General features: G+C 43.6%; 1 protein-coding gene across 6 annotated transcripts in view; it reads right to left on the bottom strand.

Moving 5' to 3' along the window:
• Nucleotides 1-25,398, bottom strand: part of USP54 (ubiquitin specific peptidase 54) — a 201,257-nt gene that overhangs the window by 42,618 nt on the left and 133,241 nt on the right. For 5 of the 6 annotated variants that reach the window (XM_040320461.1, XM_040320463.1, XM_040320457.1 and 2 more), the window contains exons 11-16: nucleotides 15,445-15,615; nucleotides 10,875-11,006; nucleotides 10,378-10,755; nucleotides 8,845-9,076; nucleotides 4,358-4,515; nucleotides 347-526 (exon numbers count right to left, since the gene is read on the bottom strand). In XM_040320461.1, the coding sequence (XP_040176395.1) occupies nucleotides 347-526; nucleotides 4,358-4,515; nucleotides 8,845-9,076; nucleotides 10,378-10,755; nucleotides 10,875-11,006; nucleotides 15,445-15,615 (1,251 nt within the window). The remainder of the gene's footprint in view (nucleotides 1-346; nucleotides 527-4,357; nucleotides 4,516-8,844; nucleotides 9,077-10,377; nucleotides 10,756-10,874; nucleotides 11,007-15,444; nucleotides 15,616-25,398) is intronic. The other variant, XM_040320460.1, reaches the window with a different exon arrangement.

The following is a 25,398-nucleotide window of genomic DNA, read 5'->3' as shown; positions in this document are numbered from 1 at the left end:
AGGTCAGCGGGCCAGGGTGGGGTTGGATGAGGAAGGGTCCAGGGCAAGGTCACCTTACAGATTTTTCTGTAAAGGTGAACTTAACCTTTAAGGAAGTTGTGGTGTAAAGCATGTGGCTTTCAAATATATTTTCCAAATATGAGTGACTGTAATATTTTATATAGACAATTTTTACTTAGGTCTTTTTGATGTCTAGAAGTGTTGAATGCTGAGTAATTTCCTTCTATAAAGCTAGTCATTTAACAATATTTAAAAACCAATGGACAAATTTCATATACTTGACCACAGAGATCCACAATACTGTAACTTGTTTTCACAAATACATAAATCGAAAGCAGAACATTACCCTGATTCTGTAACTCATCCAAGTCTAAAAAGCGCCGGGGGCGTGGATTGAAGCCCATGGCGGACTCAATTTCCTTCTCCCGTTTCCAGCGTACTTCCTGCTCCCTGGCCCTTCTCTGCACTTCTTCCTGAAGTTCATCAAGCTCGGTCTTCAAAGGAACAGGATTTTCGGTTGCTGTAACTATAATACCAAAAACTATTAAAAAAAAGTTCTTCAAGTTTAATTTTAGGATTAGGCTTTTCTCAAAAGGAGAGTGAAAACTGCAGCGATTAAAGTAGGAGGTAAAGGAAAACATTTTCTTTTTCCATTTGTAGAATTGTATCCGACTGAGGTAAACACCTAGTATTTAGCACCTCATCCCAAATAAATAGTCAAGTATTCAAAAAAGAGGAGAATTTCTGAGGGGTATATACGTGACAGGGCCGCAGGTATCCGGTGCCAGCGTGTCAAAAACGTATAGTTAGTTTCCTGCGTCTTGGAGTCCATTGAGCTAGTATGTGCGAGTCTAAACATACGGGACATTTGTTCGGCTGAAAACTCCATCTCTAGGTCACGCTCCCATTCTCGGACAAAGGCCGGTTTGGTGACAGTGGAAGCTGAGCCCAGCATCTGGTAGAGTGCATAAATCAAATGAGGGGTAGGCTCCTGCTCAATGAAAAATGTTCATATGGAAAGAGGGTGTGCAGCCCCCTGATAGAGCTACAATTTTGCGTTGTCTTGTTCATGTTAAAACTTATACCAAAGCACCGGGATTAATCCCCTCCCGATTTCTCCCCTTTTTTGAATATTTTCTCTTTTTCCATTTTGGATAGCGAGAGCCAATAACCCCTATCAGGTTTTTCTTTTCTCCCCAATCTCCCATTGGGGAGATTTCCCTCAACTTCCTGTCCCATAGCCAAAACAGGAAGTGAGCAAAAGTGAGGGAGTCCCTTTCCTGGTTTTCACGAAAAAACTAGTGTCCTCATTGGATGATTTCTCCTCTACTACTATTCTGGGAAAAACACAAAATTTGATATTTACTTTTAATGAAAATAAACACGACAAATAGGGGCAAACATAGCAATAAAAAAACAGTATTCTAATCCCGCAAAAAATAAAAAAGTTTTGCCTTCAGTTAGCTTTAAAGCGGGATTCCACCCGCGATTTTTTTTTCCGCATGCACAACGCTTTGTGAATGGGTGGCTGCCTCCTGGGATACACACAGTTCCCAAAAGGCAGTGTGCCCCATTCTCCAGAAGACACCGCGATGGAGGACGAGGCAGAAGATCCACCGCGGTGAAGGAAGAGGCAGGAGAGCTACTTCTGCATAGCAACCGCTCTTTCAGGCGAGTATAAAAAAAAAATTGATTTATTTTTTAGATTTTTGGTGAAAAAAAAATAAAAAAGGGTGGAACTCCACTTTAGGTAGTAGCTTCAAGCCGGGTTCACACTTGTCCGACAAACACTCAGACATTGGGAGCTCATGCCGCATGACGTGTGAAAATCAATGTTTCCCTATGAGAGCTGTCTTAACTGGTCCAACACATATTGGTCTGACTTTGAAAATGCTCCCTGTACTACTTTGTCCGGTCCGACATTGATCCTACTTCAGCCCACTTCAGCCCATTGAATATCATTGAAGTCGGACCAAAGTAGGAGCCTTGTTCTTACCATCCGACTTTTACTGTCGGATGTCAAAAGGAATTTATCTCACTCTTGGATTGTTTTGATTGGTCAAAGAACAAGTCAGACTATCACAAAGTCGGATCAAAGTAGTATCCTGTTCATGAAAGTCGGATGGACGTAGGACCAATGTAGGACTGATGCCGCAGAGCAAAGTAGGATGAAAGTCGTACTGCTGTTGTGTAGTATAGTGTGAACCCAGCCTTAAGTAGTAGCTCATAGCAGCAAATTGAATTTCATTTAAGGGAATCAGATTACTTTCTATATGTAACCACTTTTTGAGCTAGCTGGAAGCACAAATACAGTATTACGGTGTTAGAACGGGAAAACTGTCCAATCCTGTGCACATTTTACTAACTCTCCGTAGATGCTACACCACCAGCATAAGCATAACCCTGAATGACAAAAAGGATTGCGTAGCAACCAGATAGTGAAGCAAAAAAATTAATGAAGACTGAGACTTTTATCCGTGTCTCCTGTGAAGTATTTTTTTACATTCTAGCCCCTTCCTGAGTGGCCATTGGAGTGGATTTATGCCATTAGCGGAACCAATCTGGTGTTCCCAAAGTGTTTTTTGACTGTTCTGTAAAAAGGGGTCAAACAGCTCTTGAATGAGTGGCCATCTTCATACTGAGCACTCGTGGTGGAAGATCTAGAAGTTTTATCTCATTTCGTTTTGGTGTTGGGATTTATTCACTTATGGACTTTATGTTTGCTTATTTTTTCATTAATGTGCACTTTTAAGTTTGATGCAGTGTTTTTCTTTGTGCCAGTTTTTCACATGAACATGTATAGCGCCTTATTCTTTACTTTATATTTCTGCACAGTTTAGTGATTTGTTCACTTTAAAGGGGGCAGCTGTTGGTTTATATGTCCTTATCCAAAAGGCACCATTTTTTTAGTATATATTTTTCAAAAATTGTACAGTGGGAGGACAGTCTATGTGTCAGGGCCAGCCTTGTGGGGGAAGTTAAAGCAAGCTCCAAACATGCAAGAAGAGAAAGAAAAAAAGGTGCCTTTGAGTCAAGACTGTAAATCTATTGGTACATAGGTGCACATGAGGTTAGGGAGAATAGGCACATGTTGAGTCAGTAGGACACTGTCATCTGTCCCGGCTATAAAGACGTTCTCGTGGCTCTCTCAACCTTTTGTAACGGCTATCCCGAACTGCAGGATGCATCGCGCATACCAGTGATGCCATCACGCTCAACGCTGCATTCCAGTCCTCACCATCAAGCTCCAGCTACTCTCTCCAAGCCTCGCTCTTGGTTCTACATGACTACCTGGCATCCTGTGGGTTGGGATAGCCATCACAAAAGGTTGAGAGCCGCAGGAACCAATAAATGTACAGTCTTAACTCAGATGCGCCTCATAGCCCTGAATTAAAATATGCTGCAAACAAGACTCATGCTGCTTGCATGAAAACTTAACATACTAACATTGCATAACATAGTCCCTTTGCAGTGTAAAGTAATGCACAAATACATACAAATAGTATATCAGCAATGTATAGTGTGTACCAGACGCGCAACTAGAGCCATAAGCAAAAAAAAACATGACCCCGACCACCAGGGCTCTTTCCATCAGTCCCGGGGCCCTTCCCAAAAGGAATTCTTCCCCTCCAACACCAACACAAATCCTTGTCCTCCTAGTACAAATCCTTATCTCCCAAATCCAACTGTCTCTGTTTTGGGGGGACCTTCCTGAGATCTCAATATCCTGTGAATCAAGGCTGAGACCTGGAGCCCAGTGCCAAAACAAGTTCCGGCACTTGGTTCCAGTAATTTGCCTGACAGGGGCATGCCAGAGTGGGCACTTGACCTGAATCTTTTATGGGGTGCCAGATTCCACCATTGCCCCCTTTGTGGTGGGTGGCATCTCTTTAATTTGAGGGCGGGGACGGTGTAAGCGGATATGTGCTGGGGATGGGGGTGCTTTGGGAGGACAGACTACTTGTGCTAGAAGGTGGTTAGGATTTCAAAGTCCTCATCCCTCCCAAAGCACCCCCCACAGCACACACCCTGTTACTACCCCCCTATTATTCCTCCAGGTGTATATCGCTTTTCCCCCCCTCCACACACACACACACACACACACTTCTGGTTACAGACCTGAGATCATCAGTGGAATGTCCCTTCTCCCCAGCTGCTCCTCCTCCTGTCTGTGTAAATGAGAAGATTGGAGCTGAGGAGGCGGTGGCAGCTAATGCAAGCTCTGCTGTTATAGGTGCACCCTGGTAGTTCCGCCACTGGTGTGTGCAATATAATATATATCTTTTAAATAAAAGATTGCTCACAGTTCATAGAAATAAAAGGTGTGATACAGAACAATTAATTTTGCCAGGCTTACCAACATGTGACGGATGCACCTTCACCCAAACACTGGAAGCAGAATCTGCCATATCTAATGCACTGCTGCTCTGAGACTTTGGAATACTTCGCCAGGTAGGAGCTGGAGCTGGAGCTGGAGCTGGAGCTGTACCGGGGCTTTTCCTTGAGTGATATTCCCTTTAAGAAAGTGAAAAAAATATATTACCAATTTGTTTTCTCATTTACTGTTGTAGCAATGACACCTTTTCTTCATTGCTTTACAAATAACGCCGAAACACTTACACTGGCCCTTGAAATGCACAATTTAATGTCCATACTTCAGTTCCACATACTAGAACCCAAGAGCCACAGCTGGAAATAAATAGTGCTATAACCCTTCCTTAGAAGGGTTATGGTAAAAACCCTTTCATTCTTAAGCAGATTTCCATCTTTATCCTAACAATCAAAAAAAGAAAAACTTTGCTAACAAGCAGCAAGTTTACACAATTTGATTTTCCCTTTTTTTCCCCAAGTTTGCTTTATAGGGTTTCCTTTTATAAAATGCAGCCTTGCAATGTCCTCCATATTATTATTATTATTACACATAGGTACTGCACTATTGGAAGCACTTTTGTTATTTCCATGTCATCTTGGAGTTGCTGGTGACTAATGCGGAGCTATCCTCAAAAGAGAAGTTTTTTATTTTTTTTTATAAATCGTATTAAACCGAGCCACCAAACACCACCGATGGCTTGGTTCTCACTCCTCCCCAAACAGAGCGATGCTGACTGTCAGTCAGCATCCTCTCTGCTCTACTTCTCATTGGAGCTATGAGCCGTGGAGGGGTGGGGAGCGGCCGTCTCAGCAGCTCGCTGAGACTGCCATCAATAAAGGCAGCTGGCGGATGGCAGTGATGTCAGCGGAGAGCGGACTTCAGACTGCTCTCCGCTGAAAACGGGTTACAGGAGTGCAAAACAAATGGCACTCCCGTGACCCATAGGAGAAGGCTGGACTTCTCCTTTAACCACTTGCCGACCGCCGTACGCCTATTAATGTCGACAGAATGGCACGGCCAGGCAGATTGGTGTACAGGTACGTCCATTTGAATCTGCCGCCCTGAGATTGTGGTCGGAAAGAGCAGAACAGGGGAATGCCTTTGTAAACAAGGCATTTCCCTATTCTGCCTAGTGACACTGTCACTGATGACCGTTCCCTGTGATCGGGAACGGTCATCAGTGATGTGTTGCATGTAGCCAGGCACCCTAACAGTAAGAATCACTTCCTAGGGAACACCTAACCACTGTAGTGCCACCTAGTGGTTAATCCCTTCACTGCCAGTGTCATTTTTACAGCATTTATATAGCACTGATCGCTGTAAAAATTACAATGGTCCCAAAATGGTGTCAAAAGTGTCCGATGTGTCCACCATAATGTCGCAGTCACAAAAAAAATATGTAGAAAAATACTTATCGGGTTAAACTGTGGAAAAATAAATGTTTAATATATTTTTGGTGGATATTTATTATAGCAAAAAGTTAAAAAATTGTCGCTCTTTTTTTGTTTATAGCACAAAAAAAATAAAAAAATCGCAATGGTGATCAAATACCACCAAAATAAATCTCTATTTGTGGGGAAAAAAAGGACGTAAATTTTGTTTGGGAGCCACGTCGCACGGCTGCGCAATTGTCAGTTAAAGCAACGCAGTGCCGAATCGCAAAAAGTGGCCCGGTCTTTAACCACCAAAATGGTCCGGGGCTTAAGTGGTTAAAGGGGGATGGCACAGTGTCCTAAGGAACCAGATTATCAGCATATAATCCCATTTGACCCCTAGGGGGTCCATGGTGGAGGCCTGCATTGCACGCAGTTAAGGGGGCACAAGTCATGGAGTGGAGTCACATTGTGTATTCGTGAAACACTGTTCACCATTACTTTTTAGAGCCGTTATGTTAGAAGATGCGCTTTCCATTAAGAACTTTTTTCCATCATATTTTTTCATCACTATATACCATGCATTTAAGAAATAAAACTAAAATTTCAACCACTTCACAAAACTGTGGTTCGCCCATATCTTGAGTATGCCATGCAGTTCTTGTCACTCAGGAAGGATGTGCTAGAATTGGAGAGTGTCCAAAGAAAGGCAACAAAGCCAATAGGTGGGCTGGAAGACCTCAGTTACGAGGAACTTCTACAAACATATTAACCTATTCTTCCTGGAGAAGAGATTCTTAAGAGGAGATAGCATAGGTAGGAATTATTGAAACCTTCTGCCTTTACAACCACTTTAGGAAGACATGCGGCCACTCAATGAAGTTGGATGAGAAACAGTTTAACCTTAAACTACGTAAGGGGTTCTTTACGGTTAGAGCGGTAAGCATTTGGAACTCCCTTTCACAGTTAGTGATGTCAAAAATTGTTTAGATGGGCATCTTAGTGGATGCAATATACAGGTTTATGAAAAATGGTAGTAACTAGGGTTGTCCCGATACCGATACCAGTATCAGTATCGGGACCGATACCGAGTATTTGCGCTAGTACTCGTACTCGCGCAAATACTGCCGATACCGAAATAGAATACTTTTTTTTTTTGGTGACATTGAGCGGGCTGGTGAGCGGTGCATAGAGGGGGCAGTGAACGTGAGCTAAGAACGGGTGTAACAAGCGAGCTGGTGAGCGGTGCAATGTCAGTGGCGGAATTTTCATAGCCCTGTAAGTCCGGGGGGCCCACGTGACTGTCACACAATAGTGTTTGTTGGCTGATGCGGTGCGCACTGCGTGCTGTTCGTTCAGCCGCGGGGCGTGCTTTTGCCGCTGAGCCTGAAAAACAATGCAGAGGCTGAGGCAGCGTCTCACACTGTATGAGATTGTGGACCGTCCGACCGTCCCCGCCTATCCAGAGACACAGACAGATGTAGGGAGGCGGGGCGGACTCTGCAGCAGCGTGCGCGCGTGTACCTACCCGGTGTTCCCAGGCATGAGGCAAGGCATCCTGGCGGGAGAAGGCACAGCACAGCCGCACAGTGACGGTGATAGAGTGACCCAGGCCACAGAACAAAAAGTGGGGGATAGACTGTCTGACGGTAAGTCAATCAAAAGTGACAGTCAGAGATCACTCAGCTCAGCAATTGATACCATCCTCCTCCACCACCTGGCTGTGCCTCTTACTGACCCCATCCCCCACCACTGATCTCATCCCTATCCCCCCATTACTTCTACAACAGATGTGATGGGGGGGATAGGGATGAGATCAGTGGTGGGGGATGGGGTCAGTAAGAGGCACAGGTGGTGGTGGGAGAGGATGGCACCACCGCTGCCACCTCCCACAAGTACTACCAGTCCACCGCTGGTACTTGATGGGGGTGGTAGCGGTAATACTTGAGGGGGGGTGGCAGCAGTGGTACTTATAGAGGGGTGGTAGCGGTGGTACTTGAGGGGGGGTGGCCGTGGTGGTACTTGAGGCTGATGGCAGTGGTGGTGCCATCCTCTCCCACCACCACCTTAGCCTCTTACTGATCCTATCCCCTACCACTGATCTCATCCCTATCCGGGTGCATAGAGGGGGCAGTGAACGTGAGCTAAGAACGGGAGAAACGAGCGGCAGCAGTCATACTATGTGACTGTAGTGATGTGTTGTGTTTTATTCTTTTATAATGTCTTGAGTTCATAGAGTTCTTCATAATTCTAAAGAAAATATCCTTAGTCTGTATTGTGGTTTGAAAACGGTCACATGACATTTAAAAAAAGTATCGGTATTCGGTATCGGCGACTACTTGAAAAAAAGTATCGGTACTTGTACTCGGTCCTAAAAAAGTGGTATCGGGACAACCCTAGTAGTAACACATACACAGGTTAAACGGGATAGATTGATGTTTTTATTCAACATTACCAACTATGTAAATATGAAAATAGTGCTTCCAATTATATATTAGATAAAACAAAACAAGCAAAGATTCACACTTAAAATTGCATTAAAGCCATCCTGTATACAGCTTACATGTTTCCAGGATCATCCTGACTGGCACCATGACTCTGCTCAATGTGTTACGCCAATTCAGGGCTCTTTTGGGAGTAACAAAAGCATTCCTATAAGCCAGATATAGAAAAGTTTTCAAATCTTTCTTTGAGAGTGTCTTTGCTTGCCTTTATTTTATCTAACAAAGTAATTCACTACTGGGAGTGTGTTTTTTTTCTTCCAGAAGCTAAACTGCCATCAGGGGACTTGAAGGTTGTATTCATTAGGTCTGAGAGTGGCATATGAGTGGGCCTTTAAAGGAATAACTATGATAAATGACGCTGGGTAGCTAGTCTCATGTGACATGTTCCACTTAAAGGTCCATTAGGAGTTACAGTCGACCGACTTTCTTTTTTTACTTCTAGAGCTTATTATCCAGGACTACATATACTGTCCTATGATTTTCACTTACCACACCTGTGTAGCCGATACCATCTTTTATTCACAAGATCTGAAGCAAACTAGCTTTCTGTTTACAGTATTTGTGGTGATGTGATTTGATCATTTTGAGTTCTTACCGAAAAGCACTGCAGTTTTCTGATAAAGGCAAATCCATGCTGACGGGACTATTGCTGTTTCGTTCACTACTTTCATAGCCAGACTCCATCCTCTGGATGAGACGGGGCTGCTGGTGATCTCCAAAATGAGAAGCGCCACGTCCCATGCCCCAGTTCCTGTATTTCACACATGGATGCTTCTCCTTTGAATCAGAGTTGCCGTTCTCTCGTTCACTGACTGGAAATTCCTTGGCTATTTGCATAAAGGGAAAGATAGTAAAGGCAAAATCAAAACAAAAAAAAAGTTTACTGAAATGTGGTCCCTATTTATTATATCCCAGTAATTCTGTGTATGGTATGATACACAAATAGGCCAGACCAGGAATCGGGAAAGTGTGCCAACTGCATTAGTATAAAAATTACAACTTTACACCCAAAAAGTATTAGATTAACATCAAATAATATATATGGCTGAATTAGTTCAGTGAATAAGATAAGACAGGAAATAGATATATATATATATATATATATATATATATAAATATATACACACACACACACTCTATCTATCTATCACACTTTTTCACAAGGTTCCCTGCATCGCTCATGTGTTAGAGGAATTTACATATTCTATATAACAGGGTTACTGACAGGAGCAAGGAAGCCAGGGTAGACAAACTTTGTTGAATGTCTCTGGAGGAAGGCAAGCTTTATGCAGGAAACCTGAAAGGATAAGTTCACCTTTCTGAACATGTTACACCCATATTTAGGGTGTAAAGCTGGCCATACATGGATAGAAAATAGTTTTAAAAAGCGTTTGACTAGCCCGATCGTATGACTTTAGAAACGTTTGTTAGTTTGATAATCGAAATGCATAGTTTTATGCCAAAAGAAAGATCAGTCATGTCAGAATTGTGTTGCGTAATCAAACGATTTTTTAAACATAAGTAGGTAAATCGAACATAAATAGTGCATAGATTGGCAAAAAAAAAAACATTTATGTTAACGATCAATACTACGTGGATAAAAATTTGATACAATTTTGCCATTAACACACAGTCATTCTAAAAAGCTTTTCCGAAAACAATGTTTTTTTTTAACAATTTTTTTTACATGTATGGCCAGCTTAACATGCTCAGCATCTGCCTGCTCTCGCAAAACCCCCCACCCCCCCTCCCTGTGTGACAGCAAGCCAGAGATGATCTCCCTGCACCTGCTGTCGCTATTCAAAAAAGGCGTGGCCATGCAGGGTTCCACCAACACGGCTGGATCATTCATTCACAGAGTTCTGTAAATGAGTGAACTACAAGTACTGACAGCCTTGGCGACTGATGACTTGTAGGTCTCAATGAACTACCAGGGAACTGATCTAAGTAGTTATTTGATCTTCCTGTCAGTCATTAACTGTCTGCCCGTATAGGAGGTACAAGCAGATAGCTACACAGTCTGTGCAGAAGCCTGGCATTACACTTGTGCGGTGTATGAATAGTTTATTAATGAGTAAAGTCTAAAAAAAAATTGCAAAATAAGAGAAAAAAAAAAAAAATAACTTACCACAGTCTTCTGAAAAAGGACTCAGTGGACTATATGTAGGAATGATCCTCTTTTCTGACCTGAATATACTGTCCACATTCAAGGGCTCCCGTGTGGGGCGCCAGGTAGGTCGATACCTACAGGATAAGCCAGACTTTGCCTCATTGCTGTTTTCCAGATCCCAGTCTCTAGGTTGTACAGCTAAACTGGAGAGTGGCTTAATCTCTGTCTGATCTACAGCACTTCCAACATGATGCAAGCTTTGTGTTGTCTGCGATGCCTGTGATGGTCTGTTGTGAATCATATTGCTAACTGTTGCTTTAAAGTCTCTCAGTCTACTTGAACTGCTGGAAAGTTTCAGACCAGCTCTTGGAGCCTGCTTCTCCTTCAGTGTTTCACCTAATACAGCAAAAAGCAAGACAAATCAGAAAGCAGTATGTCACAAAAAAAAGAAACACAATAAATGAAAAGAACAAAATAGTAAAGAGTAAGAAGCCTGTTAATACCGCAAAGCAGACCTTCACTATGATAACCTGATGATTGTGATTCATCTCCTTTTCTCCGAGGTCGGCTGGAACTTCGTTTTCGGTCAGTCAAAGGTCCTTTCCTTGAAAAGTGTCGCTGACTACACTCGCTGTCTGTTAGATGCCCTGATCGTAAGAAATAAAAAAAAAATTAACACAATGCGATCCCATAGCCCAAGAGTCCTTGTAACTAGAACAATTTTAATTGTGAGACAATTAGCTACAATGTGCTCAGACACTGAAGCAGATGATTTTTCTATGCCCCATAGGATGGTGGATGGATTCCGGTAAAAGGGAAAGGAAACTGTGCTTAAGCAACATTGTATGGACAGTAATCATCAATCAGGAGGCTATGTTTTTGGCCGCCATCCTTTACACTATAACCAAAGACCAATTATAACTATGACTGTTGTCAACATCATGGCTCTAGCAACTGTACAGCCCCTGTATATGAGCACACAGCTGCATAAATGCTTGGGTTCCAGTGTACCACATCAGGATGCAGATGTACCATCAGAGGACCTTAACAAGTGAACAAACCCATATCAAAAGAAACGTGTGAAGAATTAAAGTGCATCCCAGGCAAAAAATGGTTTAAATAGAGGGTTAGACCTTCTGGAAAGTGTTTGTGTCCCTGTGGGGAGATTCACCCCCCATTTGCATTGGTGAACATTGTTACCAAGACAGAAAGTTAGTGAAAACCCAACATTTTAGAGTGTCCCTCAGAATAGGCAAGGGACTCTTTCAATGGGGATACCTGTTCTGGCAGAGAACTATCTATGCATGGAATTTCCAGCACTTTTTGGAAATTTCTGTAACTTCCTGTTGCATGCCTGGAACAGGATCAAAGAAACGTTCCTCAATGGTGCACAGGTAGCAAAGAAAAAAAAATGGTAGGTTTTGACCCTTCCATACGCTAAAACCCCCAAAAATGGTTATACATACACTTTAGACCTCTGTCACACAGACTCCGTCAAGCGAATCCACCTGCTTAGTGGGGTAGTTGCCTGCTGATCCCCACTGAGCAGACAGATGAGAGGTTCATGTATGCTCAGCTTATGCCGAGTGGACAGACACAGCCTGTTTTGTATGGGGCGGTTGGATGGAAATAGACTGTGATGCATTTGCCTATATGTCTCAGTTTAATTCTCCCTGCTTGCCCTGTGTGATTCAGTCCTCGGCTAACAGGTTATTGACGTGCTAATGTCCCCTCACTATTTCTAAAGGTTAATTGATCTATTGTGTTGTGTGAAGGAGATCTGTGTTTAAGTGGCTTGTGTTAATTATTCTGATTGCTCCATGGTGGTAATTATTTCTCTATATGCGGGGTCGAGCTGTCTAGTTAATGTATTCAGTACAACTCCGTCGTGTCTGCCTAATCATCTGTATGGAAGCCCCAGTGTGAGGGGGGCAGAGATTTGTCATTGTAACAGTTTTGGAAATTACACATAAGCTGTGTGTTATAACATTAAACTCTGTCTTGGTTCCAGCATTCAGTCTTGACTCATGTGTGGATGATCCTGTGATGTTCTTGTATGGAGAGGAGGGAATGCTTGACGGGGATATCATACCGATACCGTCACAATTGGTTGGCAGCAGAGGGATTTTCCCTTCTACTCTCCCTTACACCAGGATTCCAAGCAGACACTGGGAACAGTGAATGGAAGGCTGCTACACCCTGCTTAAAAGAAATACACTGAAAGAACTACTGGAAGTTCGTGGAAGGATTGCTAGCAACAAAACCAAGCGGGTCATCATAGCAGAATTAATGGAGCTAGACCAGGAGAACGTGATTGCAGCAACGCCAGCAGTACAAGAGATGGAGACACCAGTGATTCAGGAGGAGGAATCGCCAGCCAACAAGCTAATGAGAGAGAAGCTAGCGTGGTTCGGCCCAAACCCAGCGGCGGATGTGGTGCTGAAAGTGATGGACCTGTTAGCAGAGGAGGCTAAACAAATAAGAGACAAACAAATAAGAGACGCAGAGCTACAGGAGGCTAAATAAATAAGAGACGCAGAGCTACAGTTAAAACTGGCAGCAGTCCAACAAGCAGCCGCACATTCTCCAAACAGTGAGTACAGCACAGCAGACACAAGGAAGATTCCGTTTAGCGCTTTTAAAGCTTTTGATGAAAAGGACTGTGAAATTGATAACTACCTGGCAGATTTTGAGCGACAATGTAACCTGCACCGAATAGCTAGAGGAGAGTGGGTTTCAATATTGTCAGGCAAAGCTTCTGATGCTTTCCGGACCGTGCCAGATCAGGATATCCATAGCTACGCCAGGGTTAAAGAAGCGCTCCTAGCTCGTTATGCAGTAACCCCAGAGTCCCACCGACAGAAGTTCAGGGACTCACGCAAAACCACGGAAGACTCTTACGTGGAATGGGCATGCCAGTTGTCCCTGTCGGCCTCTAACTGGGTTAACAGCAGCCAGGCCACCACGGCAGAGGACATTTTGCAACTAATGCTCCTGGAGCAATTTTACAATCACATCCAGACGGATGTCAAAGATTGGGTGAGAGATCGCAGGCCCATGACTCTACCAGAGGCCGCGAAGTTGGCGGATGAATATGCGAATACTCGCAAGACAAACCAGGTCACACCACGGGTACAACCTCCACAACCAACGGCGCCCTCACACCCACCAGCCGCTAGATACCAACCGCCTAACAGACCGATGACATCGAGCCCTCGCTATCCACGCCAGGAGGACAACGAACAACGCTGCTTCCGGTGCAAACAGTTGGGTCACTTCAAGCAGAATTGCCCCCTGAATGACAACACCAGATCAAATTGGTCTCAACCTGGGTACCGCCCACCAGCAGCAGCCCATTGTGTAGACTCGGCTTGGGATCCCCAGGAGCTGGGTCAGGAAGAACCATTGGGCACCCCTTACGAAGCCCTCATGGTACAATCTGTTATTACGGACAACAGGGAACACCATTGTCAGCTGGTCATGGGCGACAGCCATGAGCCAGAGGGGCCTTGGAGGGAGCTGGGCAGAAAGAGGCACCGCCAGCTACCCTCCAAGAAGAAGAGGTCCTGGAAGTCATATAACCAGCGGACCTGGGAGGAGAAGAAGCGACTGGAGGAGATGGAATCGCAGTGGGCGCCCCAGATGCGGGCCGAGATGTTCGCCAAGGGCCCACCGGTGGCCCCTTACACCACCACCCAGTTCCTGATGATGAAGGACCACGTGGAGAGCCTGCAGGACATGAGCAAGCAGGATCTGATCCGTGAGTACATAGAGCTGGAGGAGTGCATAAGCCGCATGGAGGAGGAGAACAACCACCTGAGGTCACAGCGGGCTGACCCCCCCCAGGCTCCATGAACTGGGGATGGAGCTGGAGAAGCTCAAAGAGGAGAACTGGCGGCTGCGGAGGGAGCAGAGGGTGGCTGACCCTATGGGGCACTGATTTCCCCCCCCCCGACCTCTGAGCACCAGTGCTACAGCATTTCAACAAATATAACTTTTTCTTTTTATGAATCTCCTGTGATTGTCACTTCAGAGCCATAACCTGCCCCTCCCATAGCGGGACACCTAGATGGCGGCGCACAGACCCATTCGCCGTCTTCACACTGACTTCTGGTGACTCTGCAGATCGCACAAAGACTTGGGGACTGAACGGCGTGTGATCTGACGACCCGGTGGCATACCCGAGTCTGAAGCAGTTGCCAAGGGAGGTCAGTCACGCCAAACGGAGTTAACCTCGGACTAAAAGCTCTGAACCCGTCAACCCTACTGGACCAGGGAAGGTCCAACCGGGTTTGCCGGAGCAGGGAGAAAAAGGGGGGCCATTGTGATGCATTTGCCTATATGTCTCAGTTTAATTCTCCCTGCTTGCCCTGTGTGATTCAGTCCTCGGCTAACAGGTTATTGACGTGCTAATGTCCCCTCACTATTTCTAAAGGTTAATTGATCTATTGTGTTGTGTGAAGGAGATCTGTGTTTAAGTGGCTTGTGTTAATTATTCTGATTGCTCCATGGTGGTAATTATCTCTCTATATGCAGGGTCGAGCTGTCTAGTTAATGTATTCAGTACAACTCCGTCGTGTCTGCCTAATCATCTGTATGGAAGCCCCAGTGTGAGGGGGGCGGAGATTTGTCATTGTAACAGTTTTGGAAATTACATATAAGCTGTGTGTTATAACATTAAACTCTGTCTTGGTTCCAGCATTCAGTCTTGACTCATGTGTGGATGATCCTGTGATGTTCTTGTATGGAGAGGAGGGAATGCTTGACGGGGATATCATACCGATACCGTCCATCTATCTATCATCCGATCCCCCAGGTGCAGGTTGGTGTAAACGGACACATGACCCTTTACATCTGCCTTCCCATAGAGAACAATGAGTCGTCTGATCAGGTCCGCTTTAATAATGGACAGGTGGACTCGATCATTCCGGCGGTGTCAAATGGGCCTTAAAGTATCTTAAATGTAGCAAATACTCCAATTATGAGCTGAAGTGTTTGCAAAACAGACAAACTGTTGCTTTGCATCAGTCAACATGAGAATTGAAAATCTAATTGTACAGAAGATTCTCAACACAAAATACATACCCGTATCTCTGCTGCTCTGTGACGCAGCATCGTTCTCAAGGTTGTAGATGACAGTGCCTTGTGAGTCAGAGGAGAAATGGCTCACCACAGACTCATGATGCGAGTGCTTATAGTGACAGCTGTCTGTGGAAGAGTCTGTCCTTGTATCACTGGAGATAGATGGTTCCCTGCCTGATGGACAATACAGAAATCAGAGCAATTTGTGAGAAACAAAAGATTTTACTGTATTGTATGTTTAGAACAGGAAAAGGCTACCAACAGGCACAAATTATAAAAAATGGAGCAAAGAAAGTAGTAGTAAATAAGAAATCTGATAAGTTGCCTTGGGCATGAGCTCAGATGAGCAAGAACATTCTATGGGTTGCCAAACTCTCATAAGACCTTGTGAAAAAATTATAAGTATCAGAAAGTAAATATCTTTTACCTGTTAGCATACTAAAGCATATTTAAGAAGTGAGCAAAAGTAGCTGCATTAAAGCAAACCTACTTTCAAAAAATAAAAACTTATTGTTTTTACAATTCTTACCACAAGATTTAAAAAAATGGTTACAGAATTACTAAAATATTTACTTTTCACTAAGGTCACAAGTGCCTGGTCACAATATCAAAGTCAAGACATTGGTCATTTAGTCACTAGTGCATTACCACATAAAAAAGTTGTATTAAAATATAATAAAAGCAATGGTCGAACTTACAAAAGGAGCTTGAATAAACGCTTTTCTAACAGTCAAGCTGATCTCCTGACACCTGCCAGCAGGACCTGATGACAAGGAGGATCAGACGATACTTCAATGGCTGAATGGCTGATGCGTTTCTGAGGCGCACCCCTTTCTTCAAGCCTAGGTGGTCCAACTGACCATCAACCCAAGACCATCAACCTTGGATTGAGGTTTAGACAGAGGCAGCCAGTTTGAAGATCTGCCAAACTACCAATCACAATTTGGCAGACTGTATGATCTTTGCCTTGACAATAATCAAGAAACTGCCTTGTGTGGGCACTCGCAGTACAAATCATTTAGTAATTGCAAAATATTTCGGGCACTATTATGTTATGGCTTTTTACTACTTAACCACTTAAGCCCCGGACCAATACGCTGTCTAAAGACCCAAGGTGTTTTTACAATTTGGCAATGCGCTGCTTTAACTGGTAATTGCGCGGTCATGCAATGTTGTACCGAAACGAAACTTGCGTCCTTTTCTTCCCACAAATAGAGCTTTATTTTGATGGTATTTGATCGCCTCTGCGATTTTTATTTTTTGCGATATAAACGCAAAAAGACCGTAAATTTTGAAAAAAAAAGATTTTTCTTATAACAAAAAGTAATAAAAATCGAATAAACTAAATTTTAGTCAAACATTTAGGCCAAAATGTATTCAGCCACATGTCTTTAGTAAAAAAAATCGCAATAAGCGTATATTTATTGGTTTTCGCAAAAGTTATAGCGTCTACAAACTAGGGTACATTTTCTGGAATTTACACAGCTTTTATTTTATGACTGCCTATCTCATTTCTTGAGGTGCTAAAATGGCAGGGCAGTACAAAACCCCCCCAAATGACCCCATTTTGGAAAGTAGACACCCCAAGGAAACTGCTGAGAGGCATGTTGAGTCCATTGAATATTTAATTTTTTTGTCCCAAGTGATTGAATAATGACGAAAAAAAAAAAAAAAAAAAAAAATGTTTACAAAAAGTTGTCACTAAATGATATATTTCTCACACATGCCATGGTTATATGTGGAATTGCACACCAAAATACATTCTGCTGCTTCTCCTGAGTACGGGGATACCACATGTGTGGGACTTTTTGGGAGCCTAGCCGCATACGGGGCCCCAAAACCCAAGCACCGCCTTCAGCATTTCTAAGGGCACAAATTTTTGATTTCACTCCTCACTACCTATCAAGGTTTCGAAGGCCATAAAATGCCAAAATAGCAAAAAAAAAAACCAAAATGACCCCATTTTGGAAAGTAGACACCCTAAGCTATTTGCTGAGAGGCATGTCGAGTCCATGGAATATTTTATATTTTGACACAAGTTGCGGGAATATGACAAACTGATTTTTTTTTGCACAAAGTTGTCACTAAATGATATATTGCTCACACATGCCATAGTTATATGTGGAATTGCACCCCAAAATACATTCTGCTGCTTCTCCCGAGTACGGGGATACCACATATGTGGGACTTTTTGTGAGCCTAGCCGCATACGGGGCCCCGAAAACAAAGCACCGCCTTCAAGATTTCTAAGGGCATACATTTTTGATTTCACTCCTCACTACCTATCACAGTTTTGAAGGCCATAAAATGCCAAGATGTCACACAACCCCCCCAAATGACCCCATTTTGGAAAGAAGACACCCCAAGCTATTTGCTGAGAGGCATGTTGAGTCCATGGAATATTTAATTTTATGGCCCCAAGTGATTGAATAATGACCAAAAAAAAAAAAAAAAAGATTTTTACAAAACGTTGTCACTAAATGATATATTTCTCACATATGCCATGGGCATATGTGGAATTGCACCCCAAAATACATTCTGCTGCTTCTCCTGAGTACGGGGATACCACATGTGTGGGACTTTTTGGGAGCCTAGCCGCGTACGGGACCCCGAAAACCAATCACCGCCTTCAGGATTTCTAAGGGCATAAATTTTTGATTTCACTCCTCACTACCTATCACAGTTTCGAAGGCAATAAAATGCCAAAACAGCACAAAACCCCCCCAAATGACCCCATTTTGGAAAGTAGACACCCCAAGCTATTTGCTGAGAGGCATGTTGAGTCCATGGAATATTTAATTTTTTTGCCCCAAGTCACTGAATAATGACCAAAAAAAAAAAAAATACAAAACGTTGTCACTAAATGATATATTTCTCACACATGCCACGGTTATATGTGGAATTGCACCCCAAAATACATTCTGCTGCTTCTCCTGAGTACGGGGATACCACATGTGTGGGACTTTTTGGGAGCCTAGCCGCGTACGGGACCCCGAAAACCAATCACCGCCTTCAGGATTTCTAAGGGCATAAATTTTTGATTTCACTCCTCACTACCTATCACAGTTTCGAAGGCAATAAAATGCCAAAACAGCACAAACCCCCCCCAAATGACCCCATTTTGGAAAGTAGACACCCCAAGCTATTTGCTGAGAGGCATGTTGAGTCCATGGAATATTTAATTTTTTTGCCCCAAGTCACTGAATAATGACCAAAAAAAAAAAATACAAAACGTTGTCACTAAATGATATATTTCTCACACATGCCACGGTTATATGTGGAATTGCACCCCAAAATACATTCTGCTGCTTCTCCTGAGTACGGGGATACCACATGTGTGGGACTTTTTGGGAGCCTAGCCGCGTACGGGGCCCCGAAAACCAAGCACTGCCTTCAAGATTTGTGTGAGTGAAATCAAAAATTTATGTCCTTAGAAATCTTGAAGGCGGTGCTTGGTTTTCGGGGTCTCATACGCGGCTAGGCTCCCAAAAAGTCCCACACATGTGGTATCCCCGTACTCAGGAGAAGTAGCAGAATGTATTTTGGGGTGCAATTCCACATATAACCATGGCATGTGTGAGAAATATATCATTTAGTGACAATGTTTTGTACATTTTTTTATTTTAATTTTTTTTGGTCATGATTCAATCACTTGGGGCAAAAAAATTAAATATTCCATGGACTCAACATGCCTCTCAGCAAATAGCTTGGGGTGTCTACTTTCCAAAATGGGGTCATTTGGGGTTTTTTTGTGCTATTTTGGCATTTTATGGCCTTCGAAACTGTGATAGGTAGTGAGGAGTGAAATCAAAAATTTGCGCCCTTAGAAATGCTGAAGGCGGTGCTTGGTTTTCGGGGTCCCGTACGCGGCTAGGCTCCCAAAAAGTCCCAAACATGTGGTATCCCCGTACTCAGGAGAAGCAGCAGAATGTATTTTAGGGTGCAACTCCACATATAACCATGGCATGTGTGAGCAATATATCATTTAGTGACACATTTTTCTTTTTTTTTTTTTTTTTCTCATTATTCAATCACTTTGGACAAAAAAAAAAAAAATCAATGGACTCAACATGCCTCTCAGCAGTTTCCTTGGGGTGTCTTCTTTCCAAAATGGGGTCATTTGGGTTTTTTTTTGTGCTATTTTGGCATTTTATGGCCTTCGAAACTGTGATAGGTAGTGAGGAGTGAAATCAAAAATTTACACCCTTAGAAAGCCTGAAGGCGGTGATTGGTTTTTGGGGTCCCGTACGCGGCTAGGCTCCCAAAAAGTCTCACACATGTGGTATCCCCGTACTCAGGAGAAGCAGCAGAATGCATTTTGGGGTGTAATTCCACATATGCCCATGGCATGTTTGAGCAATATATCATTTAGTGACAACTTTGCGCAAAAAAATATATATATATATATATATATATATATATTTATATTTCCCGCAACTTGGGTCAAAATCTAAAATATTCCATGGACTTAAGATGCCTCTCAGCAAATAGCTTGGGGTGTCTACTTTCCAAAATGGGGTCATTTGGGGGGGTTTTCAATTGTCCTGGCATTTTATGCACAACAATTAGAAGCTTATGTCACACATCACCCACTCTTCTAACCACTTGAAGAAAAAGCCCTTTCTGACACTGTTTGTTTACATAAAAACATATTTTTTTGCAAGAAAGTAAAGTTGAACCCCCAAACATTATATATTTTTTTAAAGCAAAGGCCCTACAGATTAAAATGGTGGGTGTTGCAAAAAAAATTTCCACACAGTATTTGCGCAGCGTTTTTTCAAACGCATTTTTTGGGGAAAAAATACACTTTTTTTTATTTTAAAGCACTAAAACACACTATATTGCCCAAATTATTGATGAAATAAAAATTATGATCTTAGGCCGAGTACATGGATACCAAACACGACATACTTTAAAATTGCGCACAAACGCGCAGTGGCGACAAACTACATACATTTTTAAAAGCCTTTAAAAGCCTTTACAGGTTACCACATTAGATTTACAGAGTAGGTCTACTGCTAAAATGACTGCCCTCGATCTGCCCTTCGCAGTGATACCTCACATGCATGGTGCAATTGCTGTTTACATATGACTCCAGACCGACGCTTGCGTTCGTCTTTGCGCAAGAGCAGGGGGGGACAGGGATGCTTTTTTTTATTTTTTTATATATTTATTTCGCTTTTTTTATTTTATTTGTTAACTGTTCCTTCCATTTATTTATTTTTTTACCATTTTTATTGTTATCTCAGGGAATGTAAATATCCCTTATGATAGCAATAGTTAGTGACAGGTACTCTTTTTTTTTTTTTAAATGGGGTCTATTAGACCCTAGATCTTTCCTCTGCCCTCAAAGCATCTGACCACACCAAGATCGGTGTGATAAAATGCTTTCCCATATTCTCAATGGCGCCGTTTATATCTGGGGGGGGGGGACATTCCCTCCCACTGAATGTAAAAGCAGTCTAGAGGCTAATTAGCCGCTAGGACTGCTTTTACATGAAAGCCGACCGCTGGCTGAAAAGAATGATACCAAGATGATGCCTAAACCCGCAGGCATCATTCTGGTATAACCATTCAAAGTCCTGCAACATACCAGTACGTTGATGGTTCTTGTTGGACATGTATTGTAATCTTTTTTTTTTTCATGCAGTCTGTTGGCTGAACAAAAAAAAGATTGATCGGTGGGTATGCCCACCATTAGAATACCTCCCTTCATCCACCCACTTCTAATGATGGGCATACATGCACCATTTATATATGCCGAAGCATGGGGGCATCCTCCCGCAAAAAAGTTATGCCGCGTACGGTCGGACTTTTCTATGCCGCGTACACACGGTCGGACTTTTCTATGCCGTGTACACATGGTCAGACTTTTCCACAGGAAAGCCTCCGTAGGAATGTCAACCGTATGTACGCGGCATTAGGAGCAAAATCGCTCCTCCGCCCCTAATGCCCCCATGCTCCGGCATATATGCTCTTTTTTGAACTGTAGTGGTGAAATCACCTCCTACAGCATTGGAGTCGCGGCTTTATATATCGTGGGAGCAAACGCTGTTGCTGTCACGCTAAATAAATCCGCACTGCAACTGAATGGCGTACCTGCTAAGCAAATGATGGTTAACATTAAAACAAAGTAACATTCCAGTATAACAGTAAGATCATACCATACCTGCAAAGCAAATACCTATAAAAAAACATAGTAAAAAATAAAACATTTTTTAACGCAACCTGTGCCTAAAATATATATATGCCAAAGCATGGGGGCATCCTCCCGCAAAAAAGTTATGCCGCGTACGGTCGGACTTTTCTATGCCGCGTACACACGGTCGGACTTTTCTATGCCGTGTACACATGGTCAGACTTTTCCACGGGAAAGCCTCCGTAGGAATGTCAACCGTATGTACGCGGCATTAGGAGCAAAATCGCTCCTCCGCCCCTGCTGCCCGCATGCTTCGGCATATATGCTCTTTTTTTTAACTGTGGTGGTGAAATCACCTCCTACAGCACTGGAGTCGCGGCTTTATATATCGTGGGAGCAAACGCTGTTGCTGTCAAGATAAATAAGTCCGCGCAACAGCTGAATGGCGTACCTGAAAACAGTAAAATAAATTACATACCTGAAAAGCAAGCATGAAAAAACACAACAACAATAAAACTTTGCAGAATAGAATACAGTAAAAAAGAGCAGAACAATAGAGAGAGAATAGAGAGGGAGAGAACAATAAAACGACAACTATTTTTGTTTTTTTTATTTTATATTTTTTTGTGTGTTTTTATTTTTTACTTTTTTTTTTTTTTTTTTTTAACACTTTTTTTTGTAACTGTGAACTGTAACTTCAACTTTTCGGTTCCAGGTTTGGGTCTCTCAAAATGCGATGGCATCTTGGGAGACCCTGTGTGAGTGTGCCTAGCCTGTGAAATGTTTCACCCTACACTAATAATTAACGTGTGTGTGGAAGCGTTCAAAACATTCACCAATACAAAGACCAGGATTGCCAGGACATTTGGGACAAAAATAACGGGTGTCACGCCTAAATCCGCGCTTGGTACAGACACGACATTTTCTTTGGGGGGCTCGTTGGGTAGGGGTACTCGGGAGGACATAAGAAAAATGCCTCTCATGCAGTCGGCTTACTGCATTTGGTAGGAGATGGTGAGGTACAATACCGCCTGGATACAGGAGTTCTGTGATGATATCCCTCTGGAATTGAAGGAAGGATTCATTCCGTCCTGAAGCTCTGTATACGACATGAGCATTCAGTAGAGCCAATTGAAATAAATGTAGAGACACTTTTTTGTACCAGCGTCTCGTCTTACGGGCAATATGATACGGCGCCATTAACTGGTCGTTGAGGTCCACCCCTCCCATGTTTTGGTTATATTCGTGGACACAGAGGGGTTTCTCCACAACACCAGTCGCCGTACGAATTTGGACTGTCGTGTCTGCGTGAAGGGTGGTAAGAACGAAAACATTCCTATTGTCCCGCCACTTCACAGCGAGCAAATTTTTACATCTGCAGCAGGCTCTCGCCCCCGGCCTAACACGGGCATCTACAAGCCGCTGGGGGAAGCCCCGGCGATTAGGTCGCACGGTGCCACATGCTCCAATCTGTTGATCAAATAAGTGGCTAAAAAGTGGCACGCTGCTGTAAAAATTGTCCACATACAAATGGTACCCCTTTCCGAATAAGGGTGACACCAAGTCCCAAACAATCTTGCCAGCGCTCCCCATGTAATCTGGGCATCCTTCCGGCTCTACCTGACTATCTTTTCCCTCGTAAACCCTAAAGCTCCATGTGTAGCCTGTGGCCCTGTCACAGAGCTTATAGAGCTTGACCCCGTATCTGGAACGCTTGCTGGGAAGGTACTGTTTGAAAGACAAGCGGCCAGCAAATTTAATCAGGGACTCATCAACGCATACAACCTGCTGGGGATTAAACAAGGCTGCAAAACGTTCGTTGAAATGGTTTACGAGGGGCCGAATTTTGTAGAGCCGGTCAAATTCAGGGTCTCCACGTGGACGACAAAGTGCATTGTCACTGAAATGCAGGAACCGCAGGATCGCCTCGTATCGTTTCCTGGCCATGTGAGCAGAGAAAATGTACATATGGTCAATGGGATGTGTGGACCAATACATCCGCAATGACGGAAATTTGTGTATGCCCATGTTGAGGGTAAGGCCCAGAAAGGTCTTAAATTCGGAAACCTCGAGAGGTTTCCAATGTTTGGCAAGGCGAGACTGGGGGTTAGCGGCGATGTAAGTACCAGCATATAAATTAGTCTGGTCCACAATAGATCTATAGAGATCTTCCGTGAAATACAGCGAATAAAAATCAAGTGACGTAAAGTTCGCTGTATCCACCTGAATACCGGGTTGGCCAGTGAATGGGGGAAGTACAGGTGCTGTAGAAGTGGTGGGGACCCAATCAGGATAGGCAAATTCTACAGGAAGGGCACTATGGGCACGACGGGCCTGTCTCTGTCTTCTTCTTGGTGGCAGCGGGACACTACTTGTGCTTGCCACATCGCCAGCTTCAACTGCACTTATGGGACTCGCCACGTCACCAAGTGTTACTGCAGTGCTGGATAAACGACCAGGGTGTACTAGGCCGCTGGTGCTTGCCAATTCACCAGAAGGAATAGCGGCGCTAGTACTGGATCTCTGCTCCATACGAGGGTCCTGCGGTTCTTGCTGCTCAACAACATCAGAATGGGATCGGGTACGCCTGGCCTTAGCAGGGACCTCAACTTCGTCGTGCGAGCTATCTGACATGGAGCCGCTGTCGTAAATGGGTTCATATTCTGAGCCAGAATCTGTCAGATGCGTGACCTCCTCCTCTTCACTATCTGACATGCACATGAACTCCAAGGCCTGCTTATCATTGTACCTTCGGTTTGCCATTTTGGACTCTAAATTTAGTGGTACAATGGTAAGGATTCACAGGTAAAAAAAGCACCTGACTATAGAAAAGCAAATGTAGAAAACGCTTCAAAAAAAACTGTAAGCGATCGCAGGGATCAGGCCTGTCTCTGCGAACGCTGCAGTTATGTGTCTTGTGTTTTGTAAGTGACAGTGATCGATCGATACTGCACTTGGGTGGGTTGGGCTGGGCAGAGGGGGAAAACGCAGGTGCTAGCGGGTATCTGGGCTGATTCCGCTAACAATGCGTTTTTGGGTACCCTAAACTGCTGGGTACGCTAGTATAGATCTGATCAGATCAGGTATCGATCCGTTCAGATCCTATACCACTAAGGGGGGTGTATGCTTAGCGAGTGGGTGTAAGCGGTACTGGCTCTAACCTAACGCTGCCTGGGGCGACGCAGACCCTGACTGGCGCTAAAATTAAATTTATATCACCCGCCGGGTGATCAGGGGGTTAAACCTATTGGGTTATATACGGCGGGTGCTCTGATGCTATAAACAGCAAACTAACCAACCAGCGTCAACCGTAACACTTATACGGTGATCACTGGTGAAAGGGTTAACTAGGGGGCAATCAGGGGGTTAAAACCTTTATTCGGTAATATATGGGGGTACCTAACGCTTTCTAAAAACCTGGTGGCGAACCTAAAATAACTAAATAACTAACTGGCTAACCACGTCACCAGTGACACTTATACAGTGATCAGTGGTGAAAGGGTTAACTCTAGGGGCAATCAGGGGTTAAAACCTTTATTTATGGGGGTACCTAACGCTATATAAACCTGGCGGCGAACCTCAAAAAAAACTAACTGCCTAGCGGCAACAGTGACACTAATACAGCGATCAGAAACCGATCGCTTAGTGACACTGGCAATAGGGGTGAAAGGGTTAACTCTCGGGGCAATCAGGGGTTAAAACCTTTATTTATGGGGGTACCTAACGCTATATAAACCTGGCGGCGAACCTCAAAAAAAACTAACTGCCTAGCGGCAACAGTGACACTAATACAGCGATCAGAAACCGATCGCTTAGTG

Source organism: Rana temporaria, chromosome 8 (genome assembly GCF_905171775.1).
Source record: "Rana temporaria chromosome 8, aRanTem1.1, whole genome shotgun sequence".
Taxonomy (NCBI): domain Eukaryota; kingdom Metazoa; phylum Chordata; class Amphibia; order Anura; family Ranidae; genus Rana; species Rana temporaria.
This window is presented reverse-complemented; position numbering and strand designations above follow the sequence as displayed.